Here is a 12,014-nt window from a genome sequence, read left to right as displayed (position 1 = left end):
TTTTGAGTCGACCGTTATTTCAATAGTGTCATTCATGTGTTGTCCTGCTCCTTCCTGTTTCTGATGAGGAATCTGCACTCATTGGAGGCATTGTTACCTATAGGAAATGTATTGTTTATTTCTGCATGTGTTTGGGATTTTCATGCACTTTGACTACGACTATGGCAGTGGATTTCCTTGCATGTATCTTGTTGATCCAAGCTTTTTGAATCTGTATTTTGACAAAGTTGGAAGGTTTTAAGACATGATTTCTTTAAATAATTTTTCTTGCTGTCTGTTCTACATGCTCTCTTTTCCTTCTGGGATTCTGTTGACATGAATGTCAGGCTTTTTGGACTATCTCATAGGTTCCTGAGGCGCTGAAATTTTTTAAAGTTCTTTTTCTCCATTATTGTTTCATGTTTTTGAACTCGCCAACTCTATCCTGTTATCTCCATTCTATTAAACTCATGCAGCAAGGTTTCAAATCTATTTTTCAGTTCTAAAATTTCCATTTAGTTCTTCATTATAATCTCTATTTCCTAAGACCTTCTATCTTTCATGTTTCAATAGCATTTTCCATTTCTTCTTCCAATGTGGTTATACTACTTCGAAATCTTTGCTTTAAATTCTAATATCTCAGGGCTGGGGATGTGGTTTCGTGGTAGAGGCTTACCGAGCATGTCAAGGCTATGGGTTCAATCTCTAGTACCACAAAAAAATAAAATAATTAAATTCCAACATTTCTGTCATCTCCAGGATGGTTATGTTTTCCCTGAACAGGTCTTTGTATAAGGAGTAGTTTTAGACTATTTCCTGGATATTTCGAATATGTTTTGAAACATGGGGTCTTATTAAAAAATCCTAAGAATGTTGAGAATGTTGAATGTTAATTTTGTTTAAGCAAGTAATTGACCACATTAGATTTAGGCAGCACTTTTTGTTTAGTTTTTGTTTTCAGTGCTGGGGATCAAAACCTTTCTTGTTACTGAGAACTCTACGAGAGGGCTTCTCTTAGAGTTCCTTTAGTTTGTACCTGGTGTACACTTCTAGGTTTTGGGTTGCCTTTGAGACCACTGATCTGTAAACTAATTACCTATGTACTAGAACTTTGAGTCCTGTTTTCTTTCCCTCTGCCTCCACTTTTCTTGAGTTCTTCAAGAGCTTCTCCATGCATTCTTGTCCAGCAACAGGGGAGAGACAGGGTAGGTGGGGTATGTTTACTCCATTTATAACATGTGACCCCAGGGGCAAATTATATAACTTATCTGTACCGTTCTGTCATGGTTAGAAGAGGATAATACTGATATCAATCTCAGAAAATTGTTATTAAATGTTAAATGTGTTTACACTCATGAAACACTTAGAATAGTGCCTGACCACAGTAAACGCCAAGTAAATATTAACTTTTATTAACAATTATCATAGAAAAATAGATCAGCAAAAAGACAAAAATCACCCAAAACTCCAGTGCCCAAAAATGTATAACATAAACATCATAGCTGATATTATTTCAGATTTTTCAGCCAAGATGTATTTATCAATTCAATGAAAAATGAACAGTAATTTTAGGACCATATAACCTGCTCCATCCCAAAAGTAATGCATTTCCTATTAGGGTTGAAAATTAAAGTCTTTTTGCCAATCTTCCCAAGTAGGATGCATACTTCCTCCTCTTTATCAGGCTAACTACTATTTGGGTTTCTAGTTTCAGTTTACAAGTCATGTCCTTTTCTGACCCCCAGGCAAGAGGTAGATCCCCTTTAAACACTTTCAACTTACCCATTACTTTTTAGCACTTACTAAACGGGTACTTTATAACCATGCACTTAAAAACTTTAAAGGATAGAGTAAGTCTTGCTTTCTTTGCCCTGTACTCAAAATTTTACCTTTGCTCATTCCTCCCTCCCAGATGGTAGCCCTGAACTCTTATGTGTTCACACAGGCTCAGCAGTAGAAACCTTTCATTTGACCCATGTTGGCACTAATCTAGACAAGAGTGCTTATATACCTGGAACTTCACTGTTCTGAGTCAATGAGGGTGGTGAAGGCACATTTTCAGTTCACATCCTGGAGTTTCTAATTTGATAGGAACTAGGGTAGAAGTGGCCTCAAGGGTTACTTTCAAAAGCTCCCATGATTTTAATGCTGGTGGATCACAGAAACACACCTGTGGCAGACAACTTCTGACATGGCTCTCAATGATCTCTGCCTTCTAACAATCACACCCTGTGTAATCTATACCCCTTGATTACAGGCTGGACTACTGAGTAAAAAGTGATGGGATGTTACTTCTGTGATTGTTTCAAAAGACTGAGTTCATCTTGCTAGTGTTGTCTTCTGGACAACTGTTGGCTAATAGTCAGTCTTCTGGTAAGGTCTTTAGTCCAATCATCCATTAAGAAGTGATTCTTGCTGACGACCACACTAAGCCTTGAGAGGATTATTGCCTTAGCTAACCCTCGAATATAGCCTTGTGAGAGACCATGAGGTAGAAAATACCTTAGTTCACACTCCCTCCTCATAAAAACTAAGACAATGTGGTTTCTTTTTTGTCTTTTTTTTTTTTGGTACTGGGAACTGAACCAGGAGTGCTTAACCTCTAAGCCACATTCCCAGCCCTTTTTTTATTTTTTGAGACAAGGTCTCACTAAGTTGCTTAAGGCCTTGCTAAATTGCTGAGTCTGGCTTTGGACATGGAATCCTCCAGTTTCAGCCTCCCCAGCCACTGGCTTTACAGGTGTGTGCCACAACACCCAGCTGAGATAATGTTGTTTTAAGCCATTAAATTTTACTGGTCATTTGTTGCATAGCATTAGATAACTAATATAGTGCTTAGATGCCCCTATAAACTCTGTTCTATCTATCCCTGTTGGAAGATTCATCTAAGCTGGGAACTTTCTTTTTTTCTTCTTTGTTTTTTGGAGAAAGGGAATTGCTAAATTGTCCAGACTGACCTTGAGCTCACAATCCTCCTGCCTCAGCGTTCTAAGTGGCTGGGGTAATAGGTATGCACTGCCATACCCATCTTAAGTGAGGAATTTCTAATCTCTAACAATATTCTATAAAATACTGACAGTACATATATTATGATCTTTTGTGCATAAAGATGTGTACCCATCTAACTGTCATTTTTAGCTGGAGATTTTAATGTTGTTTTGTTTTGTTTACTATACTGGGGATGGAATCCAGGGTCTTACACATGCTAGCAAGCACTCTACCACTAAGCTATATCCTCAACCCCTTTAATTTTTTGAGACGTGTTCTTGCTAAGATGCTGAGGCTAGCCTCAAATGTGATTCTTCTGCTCACCTTCCAAATTGCCAGGATTACAGCCAGTGTGTGCCACTGTGCCTGACTCTTCTACTACTAACATGGGGTCCAGCCTTAAAATCTTCTAAGATTGCTAGCAGTAGGGATCAGTATTGTGTGAGTGTACAAGTGAGTGATACAATTCTCAGGAAGAGTCCAGTGCAGTGGTGCATGGTCATAATCCCAGCCAAGGCAGGAGGATTGTATGTTCGAGGCCAGCCTCAGCAATTCAGCAAGGCCCTAAACGATTTAGTGTGATCCTGTTGCCCCAGAAATTGTCTTGGTTATACAATGATTCTGAAATCTTGAACCAAATATTCATGGTCAAAACCAAGCCCTCATTACTTCCCAAATAATGTGCTGCCCATTCCCCATATCTTGGTAATCAAGTGCTCTGGTTTTGTAAATAAAAAACAAATTGCATTTATCTGACCCTAGAGATGTGAATGGTTCTCCTTCCCTCTTTTGGTGTGAGGCTGGGCATCCCAGCCCACTCTACACTGGACTTTAGAGCCATTCACTGAATTGTGGAACTAGAAATTTCTAGGCGTGGGAAGTTTAAGGAGCCATTAACTGGGAGCAGCTTCTGGGAAAAAGAGACACTAAGTTCCAAAGGAAAAACTGGGGCTTGGGTGGGAGCTGGGGGACAAGTTCAAAGCACCAGAAACTATCAACTTCTACACGGTGGAGGGCCTGGGAGGAAGAAGTTTATTTCAGGGGCAACAAGGTCAACAAGCTTGTCTACAGCAAAGCTGAGAAGCCAAGAATGTCAGTTCCTGAAATGGGGCTCACTGGACTGGTTTTGTTAAGACTCCATTGCCCTCTTTTTTTTTTTTTTTTTTTTTTTTTTTTTGCGGTGCTGGGGATCAAACCCAGGGCTTTGTGCTTGCAAGGCAAGCACTCTACCAACTGAGCTATCTCCCCAGCCCTCCATTGCCCTCTTAAGGTATAACCTTACCTGGTTCATCTTTAATCAAAGTCAGAATTCCACTCCCATTTTCTGGTTCCATGACTGAGAGCTTTAGGACCTTTACAGGTCCTAAATCTCAGAGAACAGAAGCTTTGACAAGCAGCTCAGTCAACACTAGGATCACTGGTACCCTCAGAAGTCAAGCACTTCACATGTAAGGGCTCAACTGTCCCTCACACTAGAGAATCCCAATTCTAGGGAACACATAGCAGTACTTTAGGCCAAGGAGACCAATTTTCCCAGCATAGTTCTTGGGAAATTCTAACATGGACAGAGGGCAGTAGCACAACAGACATGGTAGTTTTGTGTGGTTTTAATGCAAAGATTCAAGTTCACTAACAACTCTTTCCCTTATAATTCTATGACGTGGAAAGAAAGAAGATGAAGTGAAGCTCCTTGAGAGCAAGGCCAGAGATGGTCAGTTTGCATCTCTGGGATCTCGCATGTGTTGGTACTCATTCTGAACACATGCTGAGACATGGAGTAACTTATCCTAAGTGAGAGCCCAAGAGCTAGGTGTCCTAGCTGTTAGGCTAGGACTCTGAAAATGGTTTCTGGTTATCTTCATTTTCTAGTATTCTGCTTTAGAGTAGACTGAGAATGAGTCTTATTTCCATCCACAAATATCAAAAACAGATGATACCAAGTTCTAGGCATGTTTGTAGATAGACTTCTCATAGATTTATTTCTGTTGTGTTATATATAGATATATGCATATATAACTTTTGTTTTTTTTTTAATACAATCTATATTGCCTTCCCCACCAAATTCACAAAAGGAGATATAAACCTTTCCAGGATTGCCACTGGACTTCCCAAGATGGTCAGAGCCGAGAAAAAACCATCTCTCTCAACATCTCAACAGTTGTCCTTCTTAGGCTCTGGAATCATTGAAGCAGCAGCATTCCCAGAACCCAAGGGGAGGATGGGGGAAAGGAAACTGTAGTGTGCTGGGACTCTAGGATGAAAGTGTCCAGTCACTCTCAGAATGGCAGACTGGCTCCCAGAATTCTCATATTAGAAATTCTGGTAGGGTCCTAGCTCTTTAGATGCTAGCCAATAGGCACATGTAGGGAGTAGGCATCAGGATTAGACATGCAGGAATAAGGTGGTAGAAGAAACACCCATGGGTTATGCTGGAGACTAAGGAACCTTCAGGACTACCCAACTACTCAATGCCAAAAGTAATAAACAGGGACAGATGCTGCATTATTAAAGAAATCCAGAAGAGAGTATTACAAGGAGAAAGAGCAATGGAACACATGGGAAAATCATGTAGAACAAAAAGTACCAACAAAAACATGACCTGTACTGGCCTCCTCCCGAGCATCTATGCTTTGAGGTGCAGGAGGTTAAAGGTCAAGAACTAGGATTATCAGTTGGCCAGGAGCACAGGAAGGCTCTCTGAGGCATCCTAAGGGGCAGGCAGGCAGGCATCTGGGGCCCCACATCCCCAGGAAAGAAATGAATCCCTTCAGTTAGACTTGGACCAAATCTTGGCACTCCCTCGGAGCCTGGCAAGAAGGAGAAAGAGAGGGAGAGAAAGAAGAGAGGATGCAGGGGATTCCCCTAATCCCTGGAGGCTCCCCCAAATCCCCATCCCACACAAATGACTAAAGGAAGTGCAGTACCACACTGGCTTACCCCTTGCCCTTTGAGGCCTTCTTGCTGGGCTGGCGTTGGTTGGTGCCTGGAGCTGGTTCCCTAAGTTCAGTCAGGTGTTGCTCGGGGTCCTGAGATGTGGCTGCAGCTGCCGCCGCTGTCGTTACTTTAATGGTTTTTTTAAGGTTGGCAACCTACCAAGATGAAAGGAAGGAGATAGCAAGAAAAGTTCCAAAACCTGACAGTCCCTGCTTATCTTGTCTGCCTGCAACAGCCATGTCCAAAGCCCTTGCACAGGTGAGGTGCCCAGGCTGGGGGAGCCTGCATCCATCCTGCTCTCCTGCCTGCTCACCTCACTTTCAATCTGCTGCTTCAGGCCCAGCTGCTGCTCCTTGTGCTGGTTGGCACGGCTCACTTGCTCTTCAATACCTGAGAGCACAACCTCACAGCCCACACACCTGCAGGGATTAGGGGAGATGAGAAGCCTCAGAAGAGGAGAGTCACCACAGACTCATGAAAAACAGACTCAAATGCTACAACTTGGAATCTAAACCCTTGTCTGATTTGGAGGCCCTCACCAAGGCACATGGAAACCAGCTACAACAACAGTCTAGTAGCAAGGTGGTTCCTTGGTTAACATAAGAGAGGGGAAAGAAAGTACCCAGAGTGACACATGCAAGATAGGAGTAGAAACTAGAAACAAAATAGGATAAAAGAAGTAAATTAACAAATAAAGACATACCAAAGTTAGACATGGACACAAAGAGGGGTGGGGGGGAAGAGGAAGCATCTCATGGCCTAGGAAAAATGGTGTTATAGATCAATGGGTTCAATCCAGCCTATGACAGGTGACCAGCCTCTCAGTTAAGATCCCCTCAAGAGTGACACTCCTTCCCCTTTCCCTTCCCCAATTACTACTTCCAGGACCCCTTCTACACCTTCCTTCAGAAGTCTGTAGTGGAATAAGCTCATTTCCCTTCCTCCTCTTAGGTTCCACCTCTGCGGCCCAGCCCAGGTCCTGCCTTCTCCCACCTTGAAGCACTGCTTCCTTTCTTGGAGTGAGAAGGGAAGGGACAGGACCAGGATACAGATCTCACCACTCCTGTAGGGTTCGGGCAATGGCACTGAGGTCTTGGCGCTGGATGTCTCGTCCAATGCTATAGTCAACCTCCAGCCGCTGATTGCGTTGATCCAGAGAGCCGCGAAGCACATCAGCATATACGGCCTCAATTACCAGGTCTTCCAGCTGCCGCACATTACGCAGAGCAAGGGCTTCTAGCAACACTGCATATGGGATGCACTGGAGCCCAGGGCAGGAGTGGGGTGGTCAGAACAGAATTTGTAGAGTTCTTCAGCAGAGAAGGGCTCCCAAAAATAATCTCTCATTTTCTCTTCCCAGGCCCATCTGCTCTTCACTCCTATTCCTAAATCCTTTCCTCTAAAAGGCTGGTTCTGAAGCGAATTAAATAAAAGAGTCCCCACCTCAAAAACAGCACCATGAGGACAGTTTAAATAAATGACCAGACTGATATTTCCCCAACACCCTCATCCCCCACACCATAGAGGGAGAAAGCAACATCTGCATTCTTTGATCATAGCTCAGGACACACCACAGCCCTTGGCCAAGACCAGCCTGACATGATGCAAGTATGTGGTAGTGGGAGAGGTCTGTAGTCACTCTGTTTATCATTTATATTCCACCTACTTCCAAACCAGCACTCCTTTTCAGGCATCCAAAAGAGCCTGCTTTCAGTAAAACCATGAAACAACTTAACAATTGGGAGAACACAAACTGGGGGTAAGGGGTGATATTTCACAAAAAACAGCCCAATTGGAATACAGATATATTTTTGGATTACATATTGCTTATTCTAACAACAGAAGCCCAGTATTTCATTAGAAGAGAGCCCCACTCCCAGCTCTCAGGCTTTGCTGGCATGAAACAATTATGTAGTGGTTAGGAAAGCAATTGTTCAGTGACACATGATCAGCATCTTAGTCATTACTAATTTGATCAAAAACACAGAAGATGTTTACTTAGAATTTCAGCTGACTGAAAAACAGCAGCAAAATGAAAAATAAGAGAATAATATTCGGACTAAATTGCTATAGTAATGATGTTTAGATACAGACCTTGGCAGAGCAGAAGGGAAAGGCAGGAAAAAGCAACAGTCTGGTCAAGGGCTATCCTGGTGCAAACTTCCAGGGTCATAAAAAAAAAAAAAAAAAAAAGATGCCCTAGACCTCACTGGCTTTGGACTCAGGGGACTGTCACTCACTTTGACTTTAGCAGCCAGGGTGACAACTGAGAGGTGTCGAAGCTTATTCTTCTGAGCCTCAGTGAGTGGGGGAAGATTCCTGGCTTGAGCTAGGGAAAAAGGACAAAGTCGTATGAATTCCTACTTTCAGTTTTGTGGGAAACTCTGTTCTTCTTCCCCTTCCCCTGCATTTTCCCCCCAAGTTTTCCATGACAGCTTAGGTCTTGACTCCAACCCTTTATGCACAGGGCATGTAAGTGGAGCATCCAATCAAGTTCTCCTAAGTCCCTCCAGAAATTGCCCTTCTCCCATCTCCACTGCTCCAGAGCCCCAATCCCTCTGGTTACCTAAGTAGTCAGCATATGTTCCATAAGCAAACACTGTGAGCAGCCGGAACGTGGAAGCGAAGTCACTTTCAGCCAGCTGTAAGAATATGAGAGAAGAGAAAAGGTGACAGGAAGGGCCTCTCTCATCACCCTCCCAGTTTTATCATTCTGAACTCCATTTTCTGGCCACATCTTTTCCAAACAACATTAACTCACCAAGGCATTCTCTGCCTTTCTGATCAATCTTCCTACAGGAATGGCTAATTTCCACTTCCAAGCCTTTATTACAGTATTCCCCAAATCCACAATGCTCTCTTCCTCCATCCACCATCCAATTCCTACTTTACATTCAGGGTTAAAAAACATTCAGTGTTTGGAATCTAACAGATCACACGTGAGGCACTGTAAATGGTGTTGTTTGGCCCTCAGAGTATATGTAATATTTCTATTTTCATCCATTTACAACTACAAAAAATTTCTGTAATTATAGATGGACAGTATGCCTTCATTTTATTTGTTTACTTTTATGTGGTGCTAAGGATCGAACCCAGTGCCTCTGACATGCTAGGCAAGTGCTCTGCCACTGAGCTATTGCCTCAGCCCTATATGTAATATTTCTGAATTTAAATATTTTTAGGCAGTTTGTGGTACTCCCCAATTCACCAGGCTCCTGCCTCAGTCTAGACAGGCACCTAAATTTGTGGCCTCTGCTTCACTCCCACCTCACAGATCCAGCTCACCAGGAGCTCCTCTCTTCCTATTACACCGATCACTTATCCTAGCACTTCATCAATCCCTGCAGAAGGGTCTTACTTTAAGAATCTTTCCTTTCATCAAGATTATAGACCCAGGGACTGGGGAGATAGCTCAGTTGGTAGAGCGCTTGCTTTGTAAGCACAAGGCCCTGGGTTCGATCCCCAGCACCCAAAAAATAAATAAATAAATAAATAATAGACCCAGTCTCTGGTATCCCACTAGCATTTAGGAGAGCTAAATGTCAGCATGTTGCTGATCCCTCAATAAATATTTGCTAAGTAAGGATTTAGATTTATATCCATCCATCTTATCTTTTCTTTCCAACTGGAATGTAAGCTTTAAAAGGGCAAGCCTTGGGTCTTCCACTTTTTTGGTATTTCCAGATCACTGGCAGATTACAAACAGGTACTCAATTAAAAAGTGCTTCTTTTTCTTCACTTTGATATGCTTTTGTTCCACTGAATATGAAATCAGGGTATAAAGATAATCAGAGTGACTGAAAAAGGCTAAATCCACTGACTGAATCATAGGCACTCAAAAACGGCTCACCCACATACCCACTGTCATAGGGCATGGGCTAATGCCACAAGTCTTGGTGACCGCCCCCCAACTCTGAACCTGAAACTCTACACTTTGCCACTTCTATGTGAATGGTTCTCTCTGCTGTGTTCCTTACAGCTTACCAAGTGCCTGAGGAAAAGACACTCTCTTCTTTACCTACTTTAAGTGAATTAGTAAATGTACTGAGGGAGAGAACAGGGCATGCCAATTTGACCTATTCAATCCTTCCATTTGTACCAAACTTTACACATTCCATGATTTACATGATTCCCACAATAATGATGAAGTACAGAATCATTTCCATCTGAAGTGGGGCAGTACTAGGGATTGAACCTAAGGGTGCTCTACCATTCACTAAGCTACAGCCCCAGACCTTATTTTTTATTTTGTGAGTCTCAATAAATTGGCCAGGCTGGTCTCAAACTTGAGAAGATCCTCCTGTCTCAGCCCCCCAGTAGCTAGGATTTTAGTCATGTACAAGAGCAAATGGCTCATCATCTCCATTTCTTTTGGGTGGGGTACTGGAGACTGAACCCAGGGGCACTTTATCACTGAGCTACATCCCTAACTCCCCCCAACTTTTTTTTTTTTTTTGACAGTGCTGGGGATTGAACCCAGGGCCTTGTTCACGCTAGGCAAAAACTCAATCAACTGAGCTATATCCCTGGCCCCCAACACTTTAAAAAAAAAAAAAAATTCCATTTTCTGGTCACATCTTAGGGTCTCACTAAGTTGCTGAGCTTGGCCTTGAACTTGCAATCCTCCTGCCTTAGCCTCCTGAGTTTTGGGATTATAAGCATGCACTATCACACCCTACTCACTCCCATTATGTAAAGAGAAAATTGAAGCCATAAAATAAAGGTGTCCCTATCAAGGTGACATGCCTATGAAGAGATACTACACTGATGGAGAAGAATTCAGGTCTTCTGAATGACATGCTCCTTTGCTTAAAAATGAAAAATCTTGGGGGCTGGGGATATAGCTCAGTTGGTAGAGTGCTTGCCTTGCAAGCACAAGGCCCTGGGTTCAATCCCCAGCACGGCAAAAAAAAAAAACTTAGGTTTTTTTGGATCCTCATCTCCAAAGGGAAAACTAAGAACTTTATTTGCTTGTTTACTTTCGGAAGTTACCATTAATCATCACAGTATCCTTGTTCAACTAAATGGTGCCAAGGTTGCAAAATGAGCCTGCCCACCCATTCTCAAGTCAAAACTTTTGCCCCCAGTTTCCCTGTGGGTTACCCAGGCCAGCAACCCACCTCTCTAACATTGGGCATATCCAGCAGTTCCCCAAACACGTAGACACCAGGGGCCTCCAGCACCTGGTGGATGAGTGTGGCCAGCGCTGCCCCCTTGGCCGACTTGGCCAAGAGCAGAAATTGCTCCTGGTTCTGCCCTGTCACCTTCACCTCCGCACTCATGGCTGTCCTGAGCTGTGGGGACCTGGGCTCAGGTTGTCTGGAGCTGTAAGGAAAGAGGATGTGAAGCCAGAGGTCCTAAACACTGGCAGGATAAGAAGCCCAAGGGTGAGGGGCTGGACTGTAGAAGCACTAAATTACTCCTGAAGTGAGGACTAAAAGATGGAACAATCTACTCCGGATCTAAAAATCTTAGCCAATCTTAGCTGCCACGCCCACCCTCCGTATCCGCCTCTAACCCTAATCCCAAGCCCCACCACGTGCACCGCACTGAACCCCAACGCACAGGATGCAGCCAGGAAAGGGGTATCAGTGTCCATCCCAACCACGAAGCACCCTCAGCTCTTCAAGCGTGCCCTACACGTGCCCTAACCACGTGACCTTACCACCGCTATCCTTACACGTGGCTCCACCTCCTCCTTAAAGGGGCCGCCGTGGGGCTGTGGGACCCCGCCGACTACCCACGTCGTACCCTGAAGCCAGACTGCGGGTCGCTACCTGGAAGTTTCGTCTTCCAGCACACCGGGCGGGGCCGCTGCTCCGTCACCTCCGGCAGCTCTCCCAAGCTTTTCCTGCCACCTCCCTTCAGGGTCGCTCTAGCCACTAATTTCTATGGCCGGCTTCCGGTAGTGCTTCCGCTTTTGCAGTTCCGGGAGGAACATACCCGGCTTCCGCCTTCGGGCAGCTGAAGCTCCAGGGAGGAACACAGACATTCTATTCTCTTGATTGGCTGCTTGGGAAGAATGACGGGCTCCTTCCCCACCCCCTGCTTTGTTACAATAAAACTTTATTGGTGGAAGATCGAGAGCCACTGAGGAACACTCGGTCTCAGGC

At 43.8% G+C, this 12,014-nt stretch overlaps 1 protein-coding gene across 5 annotated transcripts; it reads right to left on the bottom strand.

Moving 5' to 3' along the window:
- Nucleotides 1-4,200: 4,200 nt before the first annotated feature.
- Nucleotides 4,201-11,825, bottom strand: Cops7a (COP9 signalosome subunit 7A). Of its 5 annotated transcripts, none has more exons than XM_047549437.1 (8): nucleotides 11,653-11,768; nucleotides 11,022-11,226; nucleotides 8,468-8,543; nucleotides 8,142-8,230; nucleotides 6,960-7,162; nucleotides 6,215-6,320; nucleotides 5,905-6,056; nucleotides 4,201-5,774 (listed from the first exon to the last, which is right to left on the bottom strand). In XM_047549437.1, the coding sequence occupies exons 2-8, from the start codon at nucleotides 11,181-11,183 to the stop codon at nucleotides 5,735-5,737; spliced, it is 828 nt and encodes a 275-aa protein (XP_047405393.1). In that variant the 5' UTR covers nucleotides 11,184-11,226; nucleotides 11,653-11,768; the 3' UTR covers nucleotides 4,201-5,734. The 5 variants fall into 5 exon arrangements, with proteins under 5 accessions (XP_047405393.1, XP_047405390.1, XP_047405391.1 ...); XM_047549434.1 differs by having other exon boundaries at nucleotides 4,202-5,774; nucleotides 11,679-11,825; XM_047549435.1 differs by having other exon boundaries at nucleotides 4,202-5,774; nucleotides 11,582-11,730.
- Between the last annotated feature and the right edge of the window lie 189 nt (nucleotides 11,826-12,014).

The sequence above is a fragment of the Sciurus carolinensis genome, chromosome 4 (assembly GCF_902686445.1).
Source record: "Sciurus carolinensis chromosome 4, mSciCar1.2, whole genome shotgun sequence".
Lineage (NCBI taxonomy): Eukaryota > Metazoa > Chordata > Mammalia > Rodentia > Sciuridae > Sciurus > Sciurus carolinensis.
The sequence above is the reverse complement of the archived record's forward strand: the minus strand, read 5'-3'. Positions and strand labels throughout refer to the sequence as shown.